The sequence below is a fragment of the Grus americana genome, chromosome 1, assembly GCF_028858705.1.
Source record: "Grus americana isolate bGruAme1 chromosome 1, bGruAme1.mat, whole genome shotgun sequence".
Classification (NCBI taxonomy): domain Eukaryota; kingdom Metazoa; phylum Chordata; class Aves; order Gruiformes; family Gruidae; genus Grus; species Grus americana.
In genome coordinates, this window is record NC_072852.1 from 118,480,718 (window position 1) to 118,507,445 (window position 26,728).

The 26,728-nt window shown below is 40.5% G+C and overlaps 2 protein-coding genes and 1 long non-coding RNA gene across 12 annotated transcripts in view; 2 read left to right on the forward strand and 1 right to left on the reverse strand.

The window, feature by feature from the left end:
• The window catches only part of DOP1B (DOP1 leucine zipper like protein B), a 51,071-nt gene extending 28,191 nt beyond the window's left edge, over window positions 1–22,880 (forward strand). For 5 of the 6 annotated variants that reach the window (XM_054813547.1, XM_054813548.1, XM_054813549.1 and 2 more), the window contains 22 exons: window positions 249–401; window positions 1,440–1,540; window positions 2,223–2,413; window positions 4,159–5,773; window positions 6,350–6,461; window positions 7,084–7,272; window positions 7,937–8,062; window positions 8,687–8,821; window positions 9,486–9,541; window positions 10,384–10,488; window positions 10,575–10,641; window positions 12,004–12,145; window positions 12,548–12,630; window positions 12,861–12,970; window positions 14,848–14,994; window positions 15,414–15,475; window positions 16,406–16,534; window positions 17,016–17,152; window positions 17,494–17,549; window positions 18,050–18,199; window positions 18,687–18,816; window positions 19,516–22,880. In XM_054813547.1, coding sequence (XP_054669522.1) covers window positions 249–401; window positions 1,440–1,540; window positions 2,223–2,413; window positions 4,159–5,773; window positions 6,350–6,461; window positions 7,084–7,272; window positions 7,937–8,062; window positions 8,687–8,821; window positions 9,486–9,541; window positions 10,384–10,488; window positions 10,575–10,641; window positions 12,004–12,145; window positions 12,548–12,630; window positions 12,861–12,970; window positions 14,848–14,994; window positions 15,414–15,475; window positions 16,406–16,534; window positions 17,016–17,152; window positions 17,494–17,549; window positions 18,050–18,199; window positions 18,687–18,816; window positions 19,516–19,773 — 4,254 coding nt within the window. In that variant the 3' untranslated portion in view covers window positions 19,774–22,880. Of the gene's footprint in view, window positions 1–248; window positions 402–1,439; window positions 1,541–2,222; window positions 2,414–4,158; window positions 5,774–6,349; window positions 6,462–7,083; window positions 7,273–7,936; window positions 8,063–8,686; window positions 8,822–9,485; window positions 9,542–10,383; window positions 10,489–10,574; window positions 10,642–12,003; window positions 12,146–12,547; window positions 12,631–12,860; window positions 12,971–14,191; window positions 14,643–14,847; window positions 14,995–15,413; window positions 15,476–16,405; window positions 16,535–17,015; window positions 17,153–17,493; window positions 17,550–18,049; window positions 18,200–18,686; window positions 18,817–19,515 lie in introns of those variants that run through there. The other variant, XM_054813553.1, reaches the window with a different exon arrangement.
• On the reverse strand, window positions 19,856–25,101 carry LOC129201806 (uncharacterized). The gene is made up of 4 exons (XR_008575495.1): window positions 24,830–25,101; window positions 22,151–22,239; window positions 20,361–20,415; window positions 19,856–19,958 (listed from the first exon to the last, which is right to left on the reverse strand). It is a non-coding gene; the product is annotated as an uncharacterized LOC129201806 (long non-coding RNA).
• A 118-nt stretch (window positions 25,102–25,219) lies between these two features.
• MORC3 (MORC family CW-type zinc finger 3) overlaps window positions 25,220–26,728 on the forward strand; it is a 28,902-nt gene continuing 27,393 nt past the window's right edge. For 3 of the 5 annotated variants that reach the window (XM_054813556.1, XM_054813554.1, XM_054813555.1), the window contains exon 1: window positions 25,232–25,337. Coding sequence is in view for 2 of the 5 variants with exons in the window: in XM_054813558.1 (XP_054669533.1) it covers window positions 25,299–25,337 (39 nt within the window). In the remaining 3 variants the exon portion in view is untranslated. Of the gene's footprint in view, window positions 25,338–26,728 lie in introns of all 5 variants that reach the window. The other 2 variants (XM_054813558.1, XM_054813557.1) reach the window with 1 other exon arrangement.

The following is a 26,728-nucleotide window of genomic DNA, read 5'->3' on the forward strand; positions in this document are numbered from 1 at the left end:
TAACTTCTCGTGCACGTACATTTGAATTACCTGTCCTACTAAGGTAGGAAAGTTGCGTTCCTTTAGGTCTGAGTGTATGACCTGAATTCTTGCTCTTTGCTAAACTAAGACAATTTGGAAATCCTTTTTGGTAATAGAGGGCATTTATGCAATGGAAAGCTTTTAAGTCAGGGAAGAAATGGCTGCTATTATTATTATTGTTGTTGTTGTTATTATTATTATTATTATTTGTTGATATTTTTCCCTAGAGAGTAGCCTGTGTGCTCTGGAATCAGCTGAACAAAGAGACACGGGAGCATCATATTGCCTGTGTGGAACTGTTCTACAGGCTGCACTGCTTGGCACCATCAGCAAACATCTGTGAAGACATTATCTGTCATGCACTTTTGGATCGTGATAAAGTAAGTCCTGTATTCACTGAAGCCTCATCATTGCTGTAGAGTTGTTCCAGTGCTTCCCAGATTGCCTCCAGTTCCCTTCCACCCCACGTCTTCATTCCCATGGTCCCTCTGTCTTCCAAGAGTCTGACAGATGCTGTCCGCGCCTTTACAACTCTCTGGGATTGATTTATTTATCATGGAACTACTACTAAACTTAATTCCTGTATACAAGCTCTATCAGTCAGTGCTGGAGCTTTTTTAGTTTCAGCCCAAATCATGTAGTATCTAAAAACTTGCAGTTTTTGTCAGTATTTCCAAACTGACCCAGCTCCACCAGTAACTCTAAAATCACTTTATTTTGTGTTGATTTTGTAAATTTCATATTCTAACAACAGACTTTATTATCTTGTAATTGTACGTCAACATAATCTTGACCCTGTGTCCACCTTAGTATTTAGTTCTCATAATAAGTAAGTTGTATTTTAAGGGAGCCAGTTATTAATTATTTTACTTGCCTAGTTTAATGACAGAACAGTTCTTTAATAACTTACAGTATAGTTGTCGGAAGTGCTTTGCACAATAAAACTTAAAACAGCCACCTTCAGTCTTCAGTGTTGTTTTCATATCTTTACTCTTGCAATTTTGAAACTTAAAAGTTTGGAAATCTTTTAAAAGCTTTCAAACAAAATTACCAATAATAAACACTACCTAATATACCAATGTCTTCCCATTTGTCATCCAACTTTTAAACCTCTCTAGAGCCAAGGCAAGACTAAAATGTTTGTACACAAGAGTCCTGAAATACATTTTTGGTATATTGGCATGACTTTTTTTTGCTCCTACAGCACTGTGGCTGTTAAGTTTTGGTTGTGCATTCATGGATATATGGCATTTTGGTTTAGTCCACTGCAAAACAGAAAAGTGCTCTCAGACTACCTGAGGAGGCTAGCAGTCATCTAAACAATGACTGTTGTTCTGCTAGAGGTTTAAAAATCACTAAAACTTTACTCGGCAATAAATGCTGCAAAATCTATGTATCTGTCTTGTTTCCTTGCAAAGGGGACAAGGCTGGAAGCACTCTTCAGATTCTCTGTCATGTGGCATCTGACCAGAGAGATCCAAGGCAGCAGAGTGACTTCTCACAATCGATCCTTTGATAGGTATTTTCCATTTCCACTGGCTTAGAGTTACATTTATATATTTAACTATATTGTGCTTTGTTCTGTTCTTTTTTTCCGAGGTGGGAACAAGTTCTCTGTAGTGAGAAAAAATGAGGAAGATCTACAACTTTCTTGCACTATTACCTTTGCAAAGCACTCTGTGTGCATGGTGTGCTTTCTTGTGTGAAGGAAGTTTCTGTAAAAATAGGAAGAGCTTCATATATGAAGAGTAGCTTGCAGACAAGTTTCTGCATAGCAGACTTTTTTTTTAATCTTGAAGTCGGTTAGATTTTTTTCCCAAAGAAAACAGAACCAGTTACTTGTGGGGAAAAAAAAAAAAAATAATAATTTTAATTTTACTTCCTATTTATGAGATCATAACCTTTGTATAAAATGAGACAAAAGCATTAAGATTCTTTCTAAATAAATATGTGAAATAACTTTAAAGTACGCTGCTCTTCTAGAGTGTGAGTATCTGTATGGCCTTGCTTCTACAAACGCATGTGTACTTGACCTCAACTCCGGAAAATGTGCATGATCAAGCTGTTGTTAGCAGACATGAGCCACTGGCTGGTGCTTACTTGAACATGCACTGTGTCTGTTCCCTGCCACTATTTTGTTGTTTGCATTAACTTTTTTAGGGATTTCAATTGTACTTCTTCATTCTGATTTCTCCACTCAGGTCTCTGTTTGTGGTACTGGACAGTCTCAATTGTTCAGATGGCGCAATTGGTGCTGCAGCACAGGGCTGGCTGATCCGTGCTCTTTCACTTAATGATGTTGCACGGATTCTTGAACCAGTCCTGCTGCTGCTGCTTCATCCAAAGACACAGCGCACGTCCATCCACTACATCAAACAGAAAAATTCAGCAGGTAAAACTGTTCTTGGACTGAAACTGTAAGTGCTAACATAGCATTGCATACTCCTGAACACCTACTGAAGGTAGTCTCTGAAGTGCCGTGGCATCCTAGTACCCTGAGTTGTCTTTTATGAATTCCACAGATTCCTCTTCATCCAAGTACCTCTAGTGATGCCTAAAACAGAGTTCAGGAGTAAGTCATGCTAGTTGAAGGCCTAATGATCATTTCTATTACAGTGGCTGCACCTACACTGTTGGTTTGGATTGCTCCCTGCTTTGCTCTGGGATCTTGTCCCACACTTCTCATTGCCATTCCCAGATGATCTACACTGCATGTGTGTGCACTGTTCACAGGATCCCTTCTCGAGCAAAACTAGGTCTGCAACCAAATAAAATCCAGGAGCAGTTTGGTGACTATGTCAGTCCAGGAACTGTTCCAGCAGGCAGGATGGACAGGCAAATCTCACTCTCTCCACCCAGTCTTGCCCCAGCACACCATGCACCCTCATACCACATTTCTTTATTCAGAATATTTTTTGTTAATGATTCCCTCAGCATCATGTTAAAATAATCAAGCAGGTTGTGAGGAACATCTTGGTGTTTAGGGCACACCACACCCAAAAAAATCCCCACCCTAATTCTACTAACTTCTAAAAATTAAAATGTCTTTGTCCAAAGATCCATCTTGATTCAAGAGGAGAGCTGAGCCCTTGAGGCATATGTCTTGAGGTATCCCAGAGCTAGGACGTAGAAGCAAAGAGAGATGTTTGGAATTGAAGATGACCCCTAGCCACCGACATTTAGGAATGTGGCAGGGTGTCTTTACCTTGCCAGCCTAAATTTGACAGCTGGAAGATGTCCATTTTAAGACCTGTAATGAGAACCACTGTGAACCACGTACAATCTGTGTGTAAAATGTAGAACAGACAAGTGTGACAAAGACCTGTGGGGAGCAGCTGAGGAAGACTGAAACAGGTATGGAGCCAGGGATTGCTCCAAGTGCAGAGTCCTGTGAAGGCTGGGAAGTCTGTTCAGGTTTGGGATTGCTGGGAGTGGTATGGATATAAGACACTCTGCATTATTTGGCCCAAGTAGCCAAGGTGGTTTCCTGGAGCAGAGCAGGAAGACACTGGAGAAGTGTCCAGTAGTTTTGTGTAAAGAAACTTCCGTGTCACCCGTCTGTCTCATTACTGTTAACCTAGCTGTTGGCTTGCCCAATTGTTTTTCTGTCTTGATTGGCACATAGTTAGGTAGCATCCAAAGGGACATGTTAATTAGATGCTATACAGACACAGAGCTAATATATTGCTTCTTTGTTCCACAACATGTAATCAAGGAAAACATTAGCTCATAAACTAAAAAAAAAAAAAAAACCCACAGAATTCCTCTGTTGCTATCCTTCCCATTTTCCTCCTGATCTCAGCAAACGTTTTATGCTTAGGAAGCATAAAAAAAAAATTGTCACATCTAGGGAGTCATAGCATAAGAGAAACGGCATGTGCGTTATGTTTTGACCCTATTCTCTTGAGCTTACAGTAGGTTAGGACTGCTCTACCCCTTCAAAAAAAAAAGATAATTCTTGCCTTAACCCAGTTTTTTGTTTAGCTACACTTGTTACAATTAATAGTAGACTAGAGCAGAGTAGCTTTTTAACCTTTTTTTTCCTCTTATAATGATTTATTCAATATAAAGCATATTGTGTGAAATAGACAATTATAGGCTCTTTTTGAAAAGAAAAAAAATAATTTTTTTTTTCAGAAGATATACGTGATTGGCTTTGCAAGAAAAAGGCCTCTTTGAAAGAGTCTGGCATCTCTGAGAGCAATTTTGAGGAAAACCTCCCATTCAGCCAGTTTACTACCGTGGACAGAGAAGCAATTTGGGCAGAAGTGGAAAAAGATCCAGAGAAGGCAGAGTTAAAAACTGAACAGTCTGAAAATGATGGCTTCTGTAAACCAGTAACTTCACATGAAGCAGATGGTGACCAAGATAACAGTGAGCACACAGAATCAGCAGACACCAGCACAGGCCATGACAGTGAAAATACGTCCTCTTTTTCTCCTTCTCTGGAGCTGCAAGAAATAAGCAATGAGGACAATGACAGTGCTGCAACTGATGGCAAAGAGACCACAAACCATGTGAGTTCTCTCAATGCGTTCCTTCCTGAAAGCTCCAAATCCAGTGTAGCACTAAACCTTGTGCGTGCTGACTCTGAGAGGACTCAAGCATCAGAGTCTCTGTCAAGCGATGAAGAGGTGGACTTGGAGCTCCAGGAAATTACCCATTCTAGGTTGCTCAAGCAGCAGAAGGAAAAACAGGAGATGATTGAGGCTCTGTTCAAACACATGCTGTTATATTTGCAGCCTTATGATTCTAAGAGGGTATTGTATGCTTTTTCTGTTCTGGAGGCAGTGCTTAAAACAAACCCTAAAGAATTTATTGAAGCTGTAGCTAGTACAAGCATGGATACCAGCTCCACAGCACATTTAAATCTTATTTACAATCTCTTAGCTCGCCATCAGGAAGCTCTTGTAGGGCAGAGTTTTTATGGCAAGCTTCAGACTCAGTCCCCAGCCATGTGTCCCCATTCTCTTCTAATAGAATTGCTCACTTACCTCTGTCTCAGTTTTCTGCGCTCATATTATCCATGCTACTTGAAGGTCACACACAGAGATGTGCTTGGCAACAGAGATGTTCAGGTAAAAAGCGTGGAAGTCCTGATTAGAATGATGACCCAGCTAGCTACCATGGCAAAGGCAGCAGAGAATAAGAACGTGGAGTTCATACGTAGTTTGCTAGGAAGATGCAAAATTCAGGAGTTTGTTCTTCTTTCTTTGTCTGCATCTATGTATACAAGTCAGAAACGGTATGAACTGCTTATGGCAGATGGGGTTAATAATATTCCTGAAGAAGAACTCTTTGAAGAGAGCCTAATCAATTTTGGGCATGATCAGATATGGAGCGAACACCCACTCCAGATTGAGTTGCTGAAGCTCTTGCAGGTATTGATTGTCTTGGAGCACCATCTTGGACAGACTCATGAGGAGCAAGAGAATCAGCCAGACCTCTCTAAGGAATGGCAGCAGGCTCTTAATTTCCAGCAGGCTATTGGTGCAATGCAATATGTCTATCCACACCCAATAACTTCACAGGGATTATTCGTCTCTGCCGTGGTTAGAGGTTTGCAACCAGAGTATGGCTATGGGATGCACCCCACTTGGGTAAGCTTAGTCACATGTTCCCTGCCCTATTTTGGGAAGTCTTTAGGCTGGACTGTGGCACCGTTTGTTGCACAGATATGTAAAAATCTGGATGAGCTTGTCAAACAGTATGAAAATGAAGCTGTGAAGACATCTGCGAAAACATCTGCAAGGTAAGAGTCTGCAGCGTGGGATTTGTTATGCTGAAAAGTACCCCTTACTACAGAGTATTGCATAGTAACTTACTGGTTTAGTGTTGTAGCTCCCAGAGTTTGATCCTCAAACCCTGCTGCACATGCAGCCATGTGTCCCCTGAGCCCAGGTGAGGTGGAGGCAGTATCATTGCAGCAGGGCTCAGGTTGGAGGAAGAGAGGAAAAGGGACCAGCAGCATGAATGACCAGCAGCTGGGATGCTCCCTGTCCCCCCCTGCCTGCCATCCAAGTAAAAAAGCAGTTCCCAGTTTTGACATGACTGAGGATTTTGGAGAACTAATTGAGGAGAGACACCCTGGAGAAGAAAAATGCAGTGAGCCTGTTCAGAGCAGGCAGTAAGTGAAAGGAGTAGGGAAAAATAATTGAACACTAGAAATTTATGGTCAGGTGGGGAATAATATTCTAAAAGATCTAGACAAGGAAATGGGGTTGTCTGAGCATAATTTCTGCTGGAACTTTTAGTCAAGGAAAGACTACGTGGCCTGTTAAGCTTTTTTTTTTTTTTTTTTTTTTTTTTTTAATTCCCGCCCCCACAGCTTTACTTCTAAAAGAGAAAATGTTACGCCTGATTACCCACTAACCCTTTTGGAAGGTCTGACAACCATTGGTCACTTCTGCCTTCTGGACCACCCTAATCAGACTAAAAAGGTAAATGTTTAATGCCTACCACTCGCTCGATGCCTTGGCATCAGTTCATCAAAGTATGCATCCTTTTTTCATTCCGAGGTGAATATAAGTAGTAAAGCAGTGCTTGTATGAGAAGATAACTTTAAAGAAACCTCATAGCACACCAAAAGCAGTGAATTAAGTAAAAGTGTAAGCGAGGGGGACTGAACTTGATTTTTTTATTTGAAGACAGGGAAGTTAATATTAAGCAGAAGATGTTCATGATGATCTTAGTCAAACAAATATTAGTCCTGTGTATCTTGTCTACAGTTGCTCTGTCATTAACGAGGTCTTCTATTTTCTCTTGAGTTGGTAACATGCTTATGTGTTCTCTACAATTTTTATTCCTGTAACATTTGTCAGAAGAAGATGTTATCCTAGTAATTTCCTAGATAAATCAATTCTTGCTGTGCCAAAATAGTGAACAGCAAATTCAGTAGACTCTAATAGCGGCAGTATATTTCAGAAATAGAATGGTGGAATTATTTTTAAAGTGGTTATTACAAAAGTTTACTGTAATTCTCCTAATTATAGAATAAGAACAGTCATTCTCTAGTGCATAATATAATGTATTTTAATATTAATATTTTTGGTTTTTTTTTAGTCATCATGTTTAGCTGAACCTACAAATCTGAGAAACGCTAGGAATGCCATTTTGGAAGAATTGCCTCGCATTATTAATACCATGTCTCTTCTTTGGAGTGTTATAAAAAGGGAAGACTCTCAAAAAAGACCACCTGACTTCTTTGGAACAACCAAAGGCTCTTCTTCGGTCTACTTTAAAGCAACCAAAGTAGGAGTTCATTTAAACTGCTCTGTATCTCATCATCCCTATCATCCCCTCCCTCACCACTGCATTTTACATAGAGTTCATAGGAATAATTTTGCCATTGGGCCACATGAATGATATTGGGCCACGAAGAATTTTTTAAGAACTCTTATGAGCTACAGACTTGCACAGTACCGACCTACAGAAGTAGATTTTTCCCTGTTCTTTTTGCCCATCTGCACCTTTACCTGATCTGTTTAATGCTTTGCTTTTTCTGTGAGCTTCTATTAATAGCTGCTGTAGAGCCAACCACCTCTGAATTGTCTGCACCTTCCGCAGGCAGTGGAACATAGACCTGAAGGAATAAAAATACTAGGCTTTTCCCTTCTTCTGTGGATATTGGTAAATCATAGTAGAGAAAATATCTGTAGGAGAAGAGAGAATATAACGTAAGAAGTTATTTTTTTCTATTTTGCAATCTGTTTTCCAACAAATGTGCCTTCCATCTGTAAGAAGGATACACTAACTCATAAATAATCAAAACTAGCCTGACTGCCAAGTATATAAAGAGATTCTTTTGTTGTTGTGTATTTTCTGATAATCCTGGGAAAAGGAAGAACGTTTTACAGACTATGAGATAGCCTTTGTCTTACAAAGTTTAGCACTGTTATTTTTTTCCCTTCTGTAGACATTAAGAACTAAAATACTGGACTTCATGAATCCATTGACAGGACAACTTGGAATCCAGCTGATGGCAGCAATTGCAGCAGTGTGGAATAGCAAGAAACCTCATAGGAATCAAAGTAAAATCAAGGTGAAACTGAAGAAAGGCACCCTTAGTTTTCCAGTGTAAAGGCAAATGTTACGTTTATACGATCAGTTTGAAACTCTGGGCTTGTCTATAGATTCTTTGGAGGTTTTTTACATGTGACAACGTAAGCCACTGAAAAATCTGAAACGCTCTTATTTATACATAATTCCACAAAGCATCAGGACTACAATTAAACATAAATAAGCAATCAAATAAAAAGGACAATGTGGCAGTTTAAGTCTGATAGTAATAGCCATTTTTTTTTTTGTTCAATCCTGGATTGTAATCTTAGGGTTGCAACTTGCCAGTTATATTTTAAAGACCTTGAATCAGTTCCATTTCCAGAAAAAGGTTAGAGTTGTAGTATTCTCTGGAACTAAACATTTATTTGGAGTAGAACACCTCTTTCTTTTCTGCTTTCATATCAACATAATGAAGTTGTTTCCGTGAAGGCATTGGGAGAAGATCTGTATGTGGCAAATTGTTGCGTGCTTGATCTAACTTGTCTAATTTAAGTTTTGTATAAATAATGATGTTTGAGTAGTCACACAAAAAGCTGTTTTTTCAACTTCATGTTTTGCCTGGTACAGTGATCTGAGGGTTGTGTCTTTCATTTTGTTTTGTCAGATTCTTCCAGTGGCTACTGCATCTCAGCTTATTCTTGTGGACTTAATATGTGCACTTAACACATTGAAAATTGACACTATATTACATCTAGTGAAAGAGGTAGTCAAGAAGCCATCACAAATCAAGGGTGAAGAGGTAATCATGAAGATAATTCTGTTTTCTTAACATATACTCTTCTGGATCTATTCCAATGTGTCTTCTAAATATTGTTAGAAGGGAAGTTTGGGGTTTTTTTTTAAATGTATGGTTCCCTTTCGCTCCTGAATAAGTTAGGTTTTCCAGAATGTAGGTTTCTGTGTCTTGATCTGTCAATGTAAGTAGATTCTTCAGAATATTTTGCTAGAGAAGTTGCTGATAATGAAAAGCTGCAGGGTCCTCCAGTACCAAAGGTGCTGACAATTTTCATAAAGCTGCTGCAGATATTCAATTCAGTGACGCATTTCTCTCTACCCTTATCTGAAAAGTTAGAAATACTTTCCATTGAGTCTGCTATCTTCCAATTGGCTTTCAAGGAAAACAGTTTTGCTACTATGCACACTATTGTAGGAGCTCCTACAGCTCTGAATAAACTGTAGCAGATATTCCAAAGTAATGTGACTGCTTCTGAGCTAGGATCCTCTATTAAGCTCTGAATTCCCTCATACTGCTGTGTAGATAGTTTTATCATAGTTGGTCACCTGTTGGAGTACCAATGGCTTTTAAGAAGGGTGTATTAATCATTGCACAGAAGTATTTAAGAGCTTGGACTTTCTTTTTTTTTCTGATGGCAAATAATTGCGGGTTTGCTTTTATTTTTCAGAAATCTTCTCTTGTAGATATTCCAGTGCTGCAGTTCAGTTATGCTTTCATTCAAAGGTAATTCAGTCATCATAAAAGAGAATTTTCAGCTTGACTCCAGTTAGGATAACAGCCAGCATCATTATTTCTGCTTTACTTTGATCTTCAAGTCACAATGTTACAGAACACCTTTATGTAGGAAATGGTTATTGCCGCTTCATTGTTAAGTAACAGGTAGAAACAAAATAATTGGGCCATGACATTATGTTCCATTGATCTGTTGATAACAGCAGTCTGAAAGCCTCACTTCATACTAATAGAGCAACATACTTCAGGCATCTCATTAGCAAGATACTTGTATAATTTCTTATGATCTTTCTCCTTATCTGTTCTGTGTTGCCAGATGAGTGGATAGGGAGCTTCTAAATTCAACAAAACTGCTATGGCTGCAGTCTGGGCTGGACGTGTAGTGGATTAGGCAGTTGATTGGAAGTACTCCTTTTAATCAAAACTGTTCTTCACATACTTGGCTTTTCTTATATGGAAGCCTTGGGATATATCAGACTGTACAATATGCTGTATGCAATAAGCTATGGAGATAAAGTAAGCTGGCATGCAGTGGAGCGGTTAGCTAAACTTTATTCCTGTTCTTCCCCCTGAAGACTCAGCCCTCTTGCAGTGCTGGCTGGCATACTGCATGTGCTGCTAGCATTTACTGATCTCTGCATGTTGCCTGTGTTGCTGGGTATTTATACCATGTTGTTGGATCAGTTGGGAAGGGGCAGGATCTAAAGGACTGATCTTGATGAAAGCTTTTAGGCCATCAAGGTAGACCGTGTATGTTGTTGTTCTGTTTTTGCCTTAACTCTAACTTCAGACTTGGGTGTGTTTTAGTATTGTTGGTTGGGTTTTTTTGGCAGACTGCCTGTCTCAGCCTTGCAGGAGAACTTCCAGTCCTTATTAGGACTTCTCAAAGAGTCTGTGCAGTTGAACTTGGCTCCTCCTGGACACTTTCTTCTTCTCAGGTACTGTGTAAGAGAGAGGAAGGTTTATAGATGCATTGAGTAGACCTGTCCAATTACTAACTCAGAGTGAATTGATTTTCCCACAGTACTCTGAATGACTTTGTGACTAGGACACCTACTCTAGAAAACAAAAAAGACCAAAAAGACTTGCAGGTACCGTGTATGCATGTATACCTTTTAGTTCATAAATCTGGCACTGCACATCTAAGTAAAAGTGGAGATGGCCTGATCTGTACTTTGTATCTGAATTCACCTGTGCTTGTAGAATGTGTGAACGTGCATCCACACATTTTGGCTTAGGCCTGGTAAATATGGGAGACTCAAATATGAGAGACATGATGCACAGAAAGTTGCTAACAAAATTTTGTCAAAAATGCGTGAAATTGCAGTGGTAACTATAGACTTTTCAAAGCTGGTTTTTTTGGGTAATTTTATGATTTTTCTCAGAATTTAAATCATAACACAAGTGTGATATCATGAGTTCATGTCATATATGTAAGTATTGAAATCTCAAAACTCTCTAGGAAAATTAGTAGCGTAATTATCCTTGAAGCTCATAGCTGTGTTTGGCAATGTAAATGACCATCAGCTCACCTTTTTTGTAAAGAAGGGGTTGAGTAGAGCAGGATTCTCTTCCTATCCTGGTTGCAATTTCACCAGAACAGTTTAAGCACTACCTATGAGGGTGCAGTTTTGGCTCTGAGCCAACATATTGCCACATTTGAGGTGAGACAGTGTTATGGTTATAGTACTTTTGTGTACCAACAGAGAAATTGAGTCTCCACTTCTGCTTCAGAGACTTGCCAGCAAAATGACGACGATGATAAAAAGACGGCTTTGCCACCTTACCATCTTGTAGCCTCTTCACAAGTGACCTCTGCTTTGCTTTGGATACTTGGGATTTGGTTTCATTAGAGTGACCAGCTTTTCAGTTCACTGGGAATTAAATATGCTGAAGTGTGACTGTGCACATAGTTTGATGCTACGTCTTGTTAACCCTAATAGAAAGACCTAAATATGAACAAATGGATTGCCATGAAAAAAACACCCTGCCTCACTTAATGCTCTGCCTCACTTAATGTTCTCTAAATATAAAAGGAATAAAAAGGAACATTGTTCAAAACAAGAAAGGCATTGGTACACCATTTCTGAGGGGCTGAATAATTCAGATCATGTCTTTGACAGATGATAGATAATGTGTAAAGTGTGGCAGGACTGATGCCACGCTGATACTATGTTAATGGTAATGGCTTGCACGGAAAATCATGACTAAAACCTCCTAAGCTGACTTAAAGTTTTTCCTGCTGCTTATTTTCTTGCCTGTTCTTATTTGAAATGAGCAGTAGTTAGTTCGCTTGAGAGCACAGACAGTTAAATCAGAGAACTATTTATGTTTTTAAGATAAAAGTGTTTACTTCTGATCCTCCTGACACGTTCCATATAAAAAGGACTTTGCTGGATTGGCCAAGTGACGATAGCTTTCATCTGATGCCACATTATCTGGTTATGTTATAGGAGGTGACCCAAAAAATCTTGGAGGCTGTAGGGACTGTTGCTGGTTCTTCTCTGGAACAGACTAGCTGGCTGAGCCGTAACTTAGAAGTGAAAGCTCAGCCTCAGATTTTACCAGATGACTTCAACATTGAAGATGTGAATGGTAATGTGGTTTTGTCTGACTTTCTGCTGCTTTCTCTCTTCTGCTTCAGTTAGTGAAGAGTACAAGGTGTTTGATAGTGTGTAGTTTGCATGAGACAGGAGTAATACAGACAAAAAGTAAACCCCCAAAAAATGCATTATTCTCTAATAACAATGTCAGCCTAAGTGGGTTTAGTAAATACCTGCAGATTGTGTGTAATACAGAGGAAAACTTACTGCAGGTGCATGCAATGCATGGGACAGAACAGCACGGGGCATGAGGTATGGCATTGTGGCAATATGCCCCGAAGCATTTCACTGTAATGCCAACATGTAAATAACAGTTCTGTTTGGGAAGAAAATTAGGAAACAGCAAAATTTAAACATGTCTGAAGGGAAAACTAAATTACATTGCCTCTTTTAGATACATCAGTGGTACCATCATCAATGGTTTCTGCCTCTGCTCCTTCAATATACAGCGTCCAAGCTCTTTCTCTCCTTGCAGAAGTAAGTAGGAACCAGTTTTGTAGTTGCTGCTCTTATCTGTGGGGTGGTTGTTTATTGATATTATTGACCAGAGGAATACATTAGGTTTTTCTGCTAGATTAAATGGGAACTTAAATCTTTATTGAGGCATCCCACGTGCACACACATTCTAGCCTGAAATATGGCATGCTTTCCCCTTTTGTCAGAAATACCAACTAGAGGTTTAAAGAGACGTTCTTCTCATTTTTAAGGTGCTCGCTTCTCTTTTGGACATGGTTTACCGCAGCGACGAGAAGGAGAAAGCTGTGCCATTGATTTCACGTTTGCTTTATTATGTATTTCCTTATCTACGCAACCACAGGTGACTTCTCTCTCTGCACGTGTGATTTTTGTTAAGTCTTATTTTTTTGACCACACTGTAAGGCTTTTGCTTTTTCTTCTGGTTGTCCTCCCCCCTATTTCCATTCTAATAAGGTAGGAGCTGTATTTCCCCCAGGAACTGAAACCTTTTATTGTTTGAGCAAGGTAGGAGATGTATTTCCCCCAGGAACTGAAACCTTTTATTGTTTGAGCTTTGTGACAGCTGTTTCTGTTTGGCTGTAGGTGTTCCTCCCATGTCAGTTTTTGGCCTTTACTTAAAGCTTCCCTTACTGTGTATGTCAGGAAATGGAGAGAGGCTGTGGGATGGGGCAGCAGAGCACTGGGCAGGTCACAGGACCCATCATGGAGCAGGAAGAGTGCAATATCTCCCTATACTCTGTCTAGTTTTTCAGCAAAAAGCATAGGTGTAGGAGAGATGGATTATATGCTCTGTCAGCTGAACAGTATAACCCTTTTCCCATAGGGATGGGAGGAGGGAGAGGAGAACATTTCCTTGCTGTGAGGGTTTCCTTTCCATTTTCCAGAGCCTTATCAGTTGGTCCTGGGTCCTCAGCCTCCCTCATGCCTTTCTCCCAGTGCTATTCACAGATCTCTTAGAAAGCAAATCCTCCATTTTTTTAGCAGCGCTCTGCCAAGTGGCAGGAAGCAACCCTCCCCTTCTCTGCTCACCCCAGTTCCATTTTTCTGAGTTGCAGCTGCTCCTGCTGTAGCTGTTATCAAGCCTCCCCTCCTCCTGACTGCTACCTTTTGGCTACTACGTTTTTCTGAGCAGAACAGTCTATACTGAGGTGTGGGAGAGCATCAACCACAGCTCATGGCTTTTTGGGGGGAGTGGGGATTGTCTCAAGTGTTACTTAGATGATAGTCAAAACCACCAGCCAAGAGCAAAAAAGGGTCTAGAGGGTCAGGGAAGATATAACCAGGCATGCCTAAAAGGGATGATGGGTTGAGTGTCACTGGGAAGCAAGCATTATAGCCAGCAAGCCCCAGGGTGCAGCAGGGTTCGAAGACATTTCCATGCTCCCTCGCAAGGGGAGTGGATTAAAAATGATGCAGAGAAATTTTGGGAAGCTATTCTTTTCTATTCATTATATTAGTGCATTTCCCATTGTATCTATTACAATGTTTTCTGACTACTTCACCCCTAACCAAGTCAGTCAGATTCTTGATGTATGGAGCATGTGTTACTTTTGTTGACCAGGGCATATACCATCATGCACATGCATCCGTTGCCCTCACCATGTGCAGCAGAGATGGAAAACCCTGCATACAGCCACCACTGAAACTGTTCCTGGGAATGCTGGCATCATGCTGCCGTGCTTGACCTGCCACACGTCAGCAGCTGCAAGCCAAGCACTCGTTCCATTTCTGCCCCGTGTGTGGAAACGGCACAGTTAAAATTGACTTGGACACCACTGCTGCCAGGATGTCCTTGTGAACTGGCACAGGGGATAGATCTTCTGCAATGCAAATGGAGGTCTGAACACCAGGAGTCAGCCAGCTTTTTTTTCTTGTAAGGAAGATACTACCATGCCCTTTGATCTGAGGCTGGTTCAAAAGACATGAGTATCAGAGTCCCAAGTGGAACCACACCTGTAGTGGAGACAGGCAGTACTGCGCTGTGATACGTCTAATCTGAAAATACCTCCCTAAACCAGGTACACCGGAAATGTGAAGAGCTTCAGCACAAACTATTTTGATCTACTGATCTGCTGCTCTGAGTTATAAGCTAATGTAGACATAGCCTATTACTAAGAGAATTTGGTTAGAAGTTCTGGGGAAGTCCAGAGTTTATTTTCTGGTTACATAAACTTAACTTTTTTATATATATTTATCATTTTTGTTCTCTTCCCCCAGTGCCTACAACATTCCTAGTTTTCGTGCTGGTGCTCAGTTGCTCAGCTCATTGAGTGGATACGCCTATACCAAGCGAGCCTGGAAAAAAGAAGTTCTCGAGTTGTACATGGATCCAGCTTTCTTCCAGATGGACACTTCATGCACTCAGTAAGACATGAGATCGTGCAGTCCAAGATTCTATTCTGAATTTGCAAAGAAAGGCTTTAAAGGAGCATGGCTAATATTAGAAATAAAATTCTGTTTGATACTTTCTTACAGAATGTAATAATGTTAAAAATGGCTCTCAACCACTAATTCTACTAAATACATTATAAGCACTTAAGTTTTCATTATTGTGCATAAGAATAAACTTGTCTTATGCTGATAGTCCCCTTAGTGATTAGGTAGCTGCACACACTAGAGCTGGAGGACCTAGAATGCAGTATGTGTTAAACTAGAAAAGTCTGCACATTGAATACTGTTTGGAAACTGTTTCCTTGTATGAAATGTTTGACAAAAATCTTTTCTGAGGTGAATGTACACCAAAGTTCTATCTGGTTATCTAATTCCTTCTATATCTTATTCAGTTGGAGATCCATTATTGATCATCTTCTAACACATGAGAAAACTATGTTTAAAGATTTGATGAGTAAGTATCAGCTACTGATAACTTATTTCTACATTAGTTTGAAATTTATTTGCATTTGAGCTTTTGGGTGCATTTTTAATATAGTAATGTAGCAATAAAATGCAGACAATGCTGTGTCTGCATAATTGACTATGTTGCCAACTTTATTCACAGCTAAAAGCTGTGCTACGTTAATTCCGTATTTTGGTCATGTCTAAAACACCCCATAAGTATTTTAGTTCTAGGAATGCTAATGTTGGACTCCTGCATTCACATTTTGCCATCATTTTAAGTTGCTGAATTGTGACCTTTTGCAGTTGTCCCCTGTTAGAAAGCAAGGTGACTTTGGCTTACTTTGCAGGGGTCTGTATACTGGCATGGAGCTGTGGCAATGTGGTGCACCAGTAGAGTAAATCTTTGAGCAATATGCTCTGACCTCTAATTCAGGCTTGAGGAGAGTGTAAAAGAAAGTGGGAGAAGGGATGGGATAGAACCCCTTAAATTTGCATGGAGTTTCAAAAGAAAAAGCAGCTTTAGTCTCTTTTTCAGATCTTTGAAAAGAATATTTGAAGGGTTACAGTGCGAGACTAATTCATAATGTACTTTTTTTTAACAATATATATATTTTAAACTTACCTGCTTTTTTTTCTCAGTAAGTCTTAAAGCTCTGAGATCACTCTTCTGTGGATAAGAGGGGAAAATTCATGCACAGAAACAAAGGGAAGAGACAGGGCTTTAAAATAGTGGACAGCCTCATTAGAGCTGTGTTGCTTGTTTCATATAATTTTCCTGCTAGCCTGAGAAGATCTGGATCAACATCAATTTATTATTCCAATTACTAGACCTAAAGAGAGGGTTTTTTTCTTTTTAAGATTTCAAGACATAGGAATTATCTTCAGCCCAAAACACAAGAAGTCTTTAAATGGTAGATAATTCTTATCTCTGTTACAGATATGCAGAGCAGCGCCTTAAAACTGTACCCAAGTTTTGAGCAAAAAGCAATGTTGTTGAAGCGGCAAGCTTTTGCTGTCTTTAGTGGAGAGATTGATCAGTATCATCTCTATCTTCCCTTAATACAAGGTAAGATTGGTGATTTCACCTGTCTTTTTTTTTTCAGCTGTAACACATCTGTAAATTGTGTAAGAAAGGAATGTTACCTATTTTCGAACACGTACTTCCATTTTTCAAAAGTTCTTAATAAAATTGATGATGCTGTGAATCTCTGAATTCATACAAATAAATAATCTCATTAAGAGGGAGACAGGAATCTGGGTTCCAAAGCCTTTGGTCTTGAAATAAAACTGCAAACATGATTATTATGTGGCAATCTTCCAGCCACTCTTGGGCTGTTGTTGTTCTCCTTGTATGTCAGGTTTGACAAAATTTTGTCCAATATAAAACCGCCATGTCTTCACACTTTTTCTGAATCACAGTTTTGTTAATAGAGTGCAAATTTTGTTTTGCCACCTTCAACACTTTTTACTTCCCTGAACAACACATGTTCAGGAAAATACTACTCTTCCTATTTGTTTGCTTGTTTACTTTGTGATATTTATTTCAGAACGACTGACTGAGAACCTCCGTGTTGGGCAGACTTCTATAGCTGCCGCACAGATGTTTCTCTTCTTCAGAGTTCTTCTGTTAAGGATTTCTCCTCAGCATCTAACTTCATTGTGGCCAATTATGGTAACCGAATTGGTAAGAAATAAGTAGTAATTTGAAACTAGTGTGTGTTTTTTCCCATTCTACCTTTTTCTTCCTCCCAAATACACCCCCTGTTTGAAAACAGAAATGTTTTCATAGTTTTACATTAGTCTGATAATTTGGGAAAAGAATTGACATTGTCATTAGGAAATACTTTTTCAATTAATCCTGTCGTTGTTGCTAATGTAATCTCTTGCGTGATTTGTTAATTTGTGGCAAGTCATCAGAGTAAACTAAGAGTCTGTGGTTGCTTCTACTATGTGAAGCATCTCTTCTTTTGTGATTGAGTTGTATGAACATTTCAGCATCCTCATAAATAATTTCTTTCATTAAAGATTCAGACATTTTTGCAGCTGGAAGAAGATTTAACCGAGGAAGATGAACCATCAAAGTAAGAATTACCATTTGTCTCACTGAGGACTTGTAAAAGGTGGTAACAATTGTGCTTGTTCTGTATCTGCAAATTTGCAATTATTTAATTAATTAATTCTCTGGGATAGGGAGAAGACAACAGGATTTTTTTGTTATTGCACTTGTGTATTTCTGGTAATGATGAATCGGTTTAGGATTTTTTTTCAGCAGCTAAAGTAGTGATATGTTCAGAAAACACAAGTACCACTTATTAGTTCCATTCAAAAACAGAAGAGATTCTAAGTCAACATTTGAGTATTTTAACATGTTGACGTTTTTTTCTGAATATTTTAGATTACCTTTTTTCTTCTAACAGCCTTTTATATTAATCACAGTGCTCATACAGAATAAAAATAGGTTTTGTTGTGCACAGCTGCAAGTGCTCATTTGTGTAAATGTATATGTTTCCCTTTTGCTGAATGAAAAACATTTAGTGGATTTATGTTTTAATGGTACATTTCTTAATTGTAACTAACATAGGAGCAACAGCAAAATAAGCAAACAGAAAGTCTCAGGTGATGGCAGTGGATCTGACATACAGCAGAACGAGCTGTCCTTGTACTTATCAGCTTGTAAGTTTTTGGACACAGCACTTTCATTTCCGCCTGACAGGATGCAGTTGTTTCAAATGTAAGTCCTCTAATTACTCACCCGTTCTCCAGGTTGTTACCATTCTTATCCTTTAAAGTAATTCCACATATATTTTCTTCTAGACTTGTTTGCCATCTGTTCTCTTTACAAGTGCAGATGTTGATACTCGAACAAATGTAATTTGGAGTATTTGGAAAAACAAGTTGGTCTTGTCAGTGTAAGAGGATTTCACCATCTTCATTAGGAGGTTCTCTAACTTAGAAAAACTGGGAGAAGAGAAAGATGGAGTCTGTTCTTTGTTTTTTTCCTTTGCACACACTTGCAAATTTTTTGGAGCCAGTTTGCATTTAAATACTGACCTGATAGTAATGTCCTTGTCCATTAAGTTTGGTTCTGGTAACAGCATAAAATTATAGTTAAAACAGCTCTTTCTGTAAACAAACCAGTGCCCTACTAAACTAGGTATGATCCAAACAAGGATTTTTTTTTCTGCCTGTCGTCTTATCAAGTAATCCATTTGTTTCAGGTACAAATGGGCATTTGTCCCAGAAGTGGACACAGAGGCATCTACCGTGACCTCTCATCTGGTAGAAAATCATCAGGAATGCAGACCACACATTATAAGAATCATGGATCTGCTGAAGACGAAATATGGGGTAAAGAAAGAATCCTCCACTTGATTCTTTTTCTTTTTTTTTAATCCATTAACTTACTAAACTTCTAAACAAGTGACAAGATTTTAAGTTAGATTAGGTTTTTAGATATTCTAATAAAATTCATGAGGCTTTTAAAATTATCTGCCTACTTTCACATATATATCTTGAAGATGTCAGATTCCTTTTGAGTGTGAAGGAACAATAAGCAGTTTTCCTCTTGTTCCCTTAAATCTGCCCACAATTTGAAAATTGAAAATCTGCCCACAGTGAAAACAATTTGTCTCAGACAGGTCTGGTATTTATAAAAAGGAGCATGCTGTACTTTGTCAAACAAGTTTACTGTAACAGCATTTTAAGTTACCATTAAGGTTTAATATTAATTCTTCCAGAAAAGGAAACAGGGGCATTAGTACTTGTCATAGAGATTTCTCTGTGTTCTGTAGTTGTTTGATACCTGATTCTGAAGGCTAGTCCAAACTTGCAGTCTGCTGGACTTGTGAGACTTTCGTTTACCGGAACCTCAAATTCAAATGAATAGATGGTATATAAATTTACTTCTATAATTTATATTGTGATACAGCTGTAGACTGTGGATCTCTTAGTATGAAAACAAGTGTATAGTACAGGGTTCAGACAAGCCATAACACCACTGTCTCTTAATGCAAAACCTTTAGTAAATCTCAGTTTGTTTGCTTACAGGAAACAAACAGCACTGAGGGAATTTCCAAGAAGCACAAATTTCCTCTTTTGAACTTACGTTCTATATCTAGCATCACCCAGCTTATGCCCTTCTTCAAGACTCTGTGTTGCGCATTTACAACAAACGGGAGTGAGTTCCAGAATTCACGTCCTTCTGCATCTCCCTCTGCGGACTATGTTGGCAGTAATGGCATAAAGACCTTGCAACAGCTTGAAGACGGTGTGGAATGTGACTTCCTTGAAAACATGGAAAGTTAAGCCACACGTCGGACGCTTGGCTCGTAGTGAAGAAATAACAAAAAAGGGAAAACTTTACTGTAATTCTTCTCTTCTTTTTTCCCTAGTTTGGAAAATACATTTTGAGTTTTCTTCCTGCTGTTGTGGAGCACTCTTCGATACTCCAGGCTTCTGAGCTGGTGTTAAAAAGCAGGATTCTTCAGTTCCTGTGGAAGACAAGGAAAAAAAAAAAAGTTTAGTGGTAATTTATCATAGTTACTGTATTCCTTTACTTGTTTTCGATGTGAAGGATTAAAGAGATTTTGTAAATAAAGGAAGAATATTTTTGACTTGGTGAAAGTAGCAACTGTACCATTTATCCAGTAACTTCTCAAGTAAGTATTTTAAACTGCTTTTTGACGTTCTGAAAGTAAATTTAAGAAAAAGCTAATATTGCATGTCAGTGTACAATCAGTTTGCAGATAAGTCATTTCCTGAGGTTAAAGCCTGCTTCTACTTCTCCTTTCTTTAACTCGTCCTAAAACTTATCAACTTCTAAACAAATCACCTAAATTTCAAACAGATGTATTTTATAAGTCTTAATATTGTGCAAATAACTGCAGACTTACCATGTTTGTAATTTCCACTCTGTACTATAATAGCATTCTTCAGGATTAGTGATTCCTAAATAAAAGACAAACATGCATAAAAGACAAACCTATGCAGTAACATTTGTAATTTACATTACTTGAGAGGGTTTTGTTTTAATTAATTGACTAAAAATATTCTAATTCAGTTTTGTAAATTAAAAAACTTTGTTCTTTCAGTGACTGAGGTCACTTTGCAACTTCTGAAATGCAACTAAATGAAGATAATTCTGTAAAAATATAAATTGCTTTACACCTACAACCTAACTAAAATGAAAAGAAAAGGTTTTGGATTTTTTTTAAAGAACACTTTTTATACAAAAGCATGTATTTGGCTGGTCCCAGGTGTTGAAAGAGGTAGGGAGATCATCACAGTGCCATGACTACAGTAATGTTCAAGGTGCAGCTTGTTTTGTAACTGCAGTGCTACCACTGCCTAGGACTCTGGAGAGAGGGATTAGTTCTACGACCAAACAGCACAACTGCACGTCTGAAGGACGCTTCTGACGGCCAGCGGATAAGCACCATTGTAGCAACACATACAACAAAAGGCTTAGAACATTTTTTAAATGAGGAGGTGGACTCCATTGAATTTGCATATTTAGTGGATTATCTGACTGAATTTGCAATGCTGATTTGTCTGGGAAAGGAAGTTTATCGTATTTTTCATGGTGAAAAGCTTTGTCTCTCTTTTTCTTTTCTAAACACCTTTGCCTCCAGGGAAATTGGGTTTGTAAGATATACCTGTAGACTGGTACATGCCACTTGAGTTATTTGGAACATTGCAACTGATGCAAATGTGCTGGGTACTGGAATTCACCACTCTTGGTTTTGCTAATTGAAAAAGGACATACAAACTCTATGGTTTAATGTCACCAGGTTGTGAGGTCAGGGATATTTTTTTTTTTTTTTTCAAAACTCACACAACAAACATGGAAGGCTACTCTGCAGTGTGTTTTACCTACAGATATATAAAGTTTTCATCTTTGGATTATAAACTAAAATAATGAAACACTGAACGACATGCTTCACTAAGATAATACTGTAATGGTCTATGAAGATAGTACTATAATAGGGTTATGCTAAACTTAAATAGTTTATTTGCATTTTTACAGTTAAGGAAAGTGATAGACTGAAGTGTAATACTGTGTAGTCACTAAGAATGTGAATTATTTGTATTTCTATAATTTATTAATGATCTCTATTACTACTGGAATGAGCACAAGTGAAAAAGTTATTCTTTTAAAGCATTACTTGAAAATTGGAGCAGGATGTTTATGTTCATTACTTACATATTTTCAATAACTTTTAAAGAGAATATTACTAATACTTAGGATGATTTGGTAGTTTTACTTTCAGCTTTTTGGTGAATGCATTCCATACTTGGGTATTTCCCTTAAAATCCTGATGAGGCACTGTCAAATAGACTACTAAAATCTAGGACAACTTTTTGCCATCAAACCTTTTGTTTTACATTCTCCCATAAGCTATAAGCTTGTCTTCACAGTTTCCTCGCTAACTGGAGGTGGTGAACCAATTACTTAGATTGAGGGGTTTGTCATCCTTCCCCTTGAAAGGGAACGTCCCATTCTGACTGCCTGTACTTCAGGTGTGCAGGGGATCGGACATCAGTTGCTTCCCACCCCCCCAGCTGTGGTGGTGAACTTTAAAACCAGAATCTGTGACTTAGGTCTGTATAACTCTCTAAGATGATCGTACCTTCTACAAAAATACCACTTGCTTCTAACTCCTGCCTTCATACATACGTTTACCTTTGTCCTGTGGTTCTGCAGATGGCTGCTTTAAATGGCCTCGGATATTTATAACTTGCAGAATCCTTTCGCTGCAGCAGAATCTAATTCTTAAGAAGAAAGAGTTCTTTAAAATTTAGTATATAAGCAGATCTTGTATCTTTATAAATAGCATGTGAATAAGGAGGAAAGGGCTCTAACTAAAAAAAAAAAAGTCCTACTTTGGTGATGGAGGAGCACAGTTACGTAGGCCTAAAGGTATCTCCACCAGTGTAACTTTATTTCTTTTCTGTATGGGACTAACTGTAGTCATTTTACTTCCTATGCTACTTCTGTTAAAGCCACATGAAGGTGGTGGGTTGTACTGCTCTAACGCTGGTACTGCCAGAGCAGTGCAACTTAACTGTAGATGAATCTGAAAAACTTTAGCCTAGAACTCAGTATCAAGAACAGGAGAGAAAATGCTTTTGCTTTGCTGTGTAGTTCTTTGCTTGTTTTCAGAATAACCAAGCTTAGCTTTCTCTTTTGGATACTTCAGCTTTGAGATAGCATAGCCACAGTGCGTGTTACACAGAGGGAGAAGTATTTAAATATTCAAAAGGATTTCATTTTCCAGATGGAAAAAAACAGCAGGTGCAACCAAGGTAACTGCCAAAGAACAGCAGAACTTGATATATGGAGCATTAAGTAATGGTTAAGTGTATTCAATCCTATATTTGACTGTAATTCTTCTAATGACATTAAATGTTATTTTGAAATACCCTTTCAAATGCAATTCTCGTTTTTCAGACTACTGCTCACTGACCAACTTAACTTTTATCTGATTCTATAACAGCTCTCAAATTCAATTTCAATGGATGAGGGCTGTGTACAGAACTCTTTAGACGTCAGTTTGGATGCCAGCAGCAGTATCTCAGTGCTAGCCTGTGCCAGCCCCTACACTTGCTTAGGGAAATACTGCCCCGCTGCCTCCCTAATCCTCTCATCATAAGCCCCTACTCCTCCAGCTTTACATCTCCATCTTCTGCATTCCTGAACCTTCCACTCTGTGATCCCAGTCCTGCGGTCTTGAGACAAGTTTTCTGGGTTTGTGTGCCTGGACAAACTGTGTGGAAGCAGATGGAGGAAGCTGCTGCTGCTGCAGCATCAGGGGATCATAGACTGACCCCCCCCACCATGCGGAGGGAGCGCCTCTCCCCAGGAAATTAGGGACTGCTGTTGCATAATGCTTTCGCTGTGCGCCAGAGCTTTCCAAACTTCTGTCTGTACGTTTTTATATGTTCTGGGCAAATGCCCTGAAAGTACTGCCTTTTGTTTGGAAGGAAGAAAACTCCTATGTACAACTGAGCTTGAACATCTAAGGCCAGAGGAGTATGGTTTCAATGACATTGTGAAAGCTGCTTTTCAGATTTTATCCTTTCTCTGTAGTCCGTACATCTTTTGTAATGTTCTGTGATGTACCTTGCACCTCAGAAGTTGCTAATGTTGGATTGCACTGCATATGTTGACAATCATTGATACCTGCTGCATATATGCTGGGAAATACTGTAACATAGCAGCTAGTAATACTAAAACACTGAATGTCTCTCGAGTATCTGCTTAAAGAGCAGCAGGGCTGGCCATTTAGGTTTGGCAGCAACAGCAAACCTCCATCTTTTGCAATTACTGTCCCAACGCGGCTGCCCTACTTAAATGCTGTTTGTCTCCTGGTGATGAGTTCCCAGAACTTCAGGTGAGGCCAAGGGCAGCGGGTGGTTGCTCAGATTGGGTCATGAGATCCCATTTCTGCACACAGACCAAAGGAATGGAAGGAGCAGGCAGATGGAGAAAAACAATTGATCAAAACTGATGACACTTCCAGATAGAGGCTGACGTATGTTTTCCATGATAATTCCCTGAGCAGAAGCATCCATCTAGGCACAATGCATTCCTTGCAACCCCCATACTGCCATTAGTCTCATTTATGTTGGTGGGCAGGGTTGTGAGGCCCACCTCAAGGGGAAAGGGGGAAAGGAAAAAAAAAAAAAAAGGGGTTTTGTCGAAGATAGCAGGGGAAAGCATATCCCTCAAAGTCTGTTGAAGGCTGTGTGGTTTGGGCTTGTTTGTTTTTTTTCCTCTGTCCACCACCAAAATCACAGCTCCCCTCCAGCTGTGTAAATTTGTAATTTCATTACAGAATGAAAAATTGGGAGGACAGCAAAAGGAGCTGGAGAATAACACAGACCTAGCTTGTAAGACACCAGGGAGCTTCCCTGCTATAAATGTGGGTGTAAAGCAGTTGGGTGTTTGAAGTCCTCCGGGAAGAAAACTGATAATCTGAATTTAAGGTAAATCATAATGCACAGCTCAAGATATGTGCCAATAGCTCAATCATCGTAGTTCTAACAAAACACCCGAGGAATTTAGTTCTGCAAGTAAGCAGCATGTGAAACACGAGTTCTGGCCTCTACTCCCCTTGCAGAAAGAGGAACACGCGTTACTCGTAGGCGGCGCTGCGGAATACAACAGGTAGCGCTAAACCTTCCCCTTAAGGCTCCTGGTCCTTGTACCAGGTCGGCTCCTTCTCGCGTTCAGGCACTCCGACCTGACCTCACGCTGCCTCTGAGGAGCCCAGCAGAGCACAGCGGCGAGGGGTGGCCGGCGGCCCGGCTGAGGGGGGCGAGGGCAGCCGGAGCCCCCGACCCAACTCTCGGTCCTCACCTCCCGTTCCGGGGAGAGCCGCCGAGCTCGCTGTGCCAGCCTTAGGCAGGTATTGGCACTCTTCTATGTTACTCTGTGGAATTATTCGTTTAAATAACATTGCTGCCCGAGGACCTGCATTACAGCTGCGACCCTATCAGCAGAGCAGCAGCCCCGGCCGCTGCTGACGGGAGCTCTGCCACACAGCGGGGCGGCCGCAGCGTTTACCCGCCCCCGAGCTACACCACTCTCCGGGCAGTGAGGCCACGGTACGTTGCACCAACGAAGGTCATCGCCGGGATGGCTTCACGGAAGAGCTTCACGCCTTCCCGTCACAGCCCGCCCTTCCCTGCGAGGGGGCGAGGCTTGGGCGGCAAGGCCCGCCTCTCCCGGGAGCGTTCGAGTAGGGGGCGAGGCGGAAGTGCTGTTCCTGGGCGCTCCAGCTCCTCCTCCGCTACTTCCCGCCCCGGCTCTCGCTGCGGCACAAAAGATGGCGGCGAAAACACAGGGCGGCATCCGCCTCAGCGCGGTGAGTGGTGCGGATTCCCGCGGGGCGAGCGGGGCTCTCTGAGGGGAGGTCTCTCTTCTCTCTCGGTGGTGCCCGCTATGAGGGGCGGTGCGGGGGCGGTGCTGTCTGGCAGCCGGGGGGAGCGGGAGGGCCGGGGGGAGGCCCGCGGCGAGGCCCGCGGCGGCTGAGGGGTAGGGCGCCCTGGGGAGGAGGGAGCTGCCGTGCCGCTGCGGCTGCCGCCGCTTGTACAGCTCGTTGCTTTCCCTCAGTGAAAGCGGGGAGCGGAGTCTGCCCGGGCTGGGGGCGACGCTTCGCTTCTCCGGGGTTAAAAAGTTATCGGCCAAGTGTTGAGAAGGGCGGGCTCCGGAGCCCTCCGCCTAAAATAAACCACCGCCCCCCTCCTTGCCTCAGGCTTTTCTCTTGTGTTATGGTGTCCCCGGCCGTGTCCTTACCCAGCCCCTGGCGCGCCTGATGGGACAAGCCGCGGGTACCGGTACCAGCACCTGCGGCCGTGCTGGGCGAGGCCGGGGAACGGGAGCCCCCGGGGGGCCGCGGTCACCAGCTCCAGGGCGGGGGGTGCGCGGCAGGCCGGGGGGCTCGCCATCGGTCTCGGCACAAAAGCAGCTAGGCTAGATCAGGCTGTGCCGGAGGGGAAGTTGCAGTCTGTGGGTGGGTGGGTTGGTTGGTTAGTTATTGGGAGGCTGGGGGGATTTCACGGTCTGTTGTAGTGATATGGCTGGTTATGGACGTCGTGAGCTTTAATTGGAAGCTTGTAACTTAAAATCTAAACTCCTTTTTGTAGGAGGCCTAATTACATTTTAACAAGGGTGATGAATGTGCATGCAGTTAAATCCAATACTGCATTGTGCTTTTCAGTCACAGTACTGCTGGTTGCTGTCCTTCAGCGGCAACCGGTCATTTCCTTATTTGTGCTAATACAAATTAAGTTAAGGCTACTTTTTCTGTTGTTTGATACATCATTGATGAAACGGGATTTTTTTAAAATCCTTTATGACTTCACCTATCTATGCCTGTAAGTCGCACTTATAGTTACAAACACCTGGTTCATAACCTTACTTATAGAATAGTGGAAAGAATGTGGATCATTACAGCAAGTAACTTGTCAAACATTTGAGAGAAAAACATACATTAGTATATTCTCAGCACTGTTTAAATTATCTTAATATAAATTTCCATGGTTGTAGAGATTAGCTATAAATATAATCTGCTTGAAATTCAAGAATTACACTTTCATTTCAGGTCTTTAATTCTTGTAAGTGTTTGAAATCCACAGTTTGTCTGACATGTTTTATTAGAGAAGTGTTCTCCTTTAGATAACACAATGTTTAAATAAATAAAAAAAGAGGACAGTGGTCTCCCTTTGTTTTTCATGCATTGTTAGTTGTCTTGGG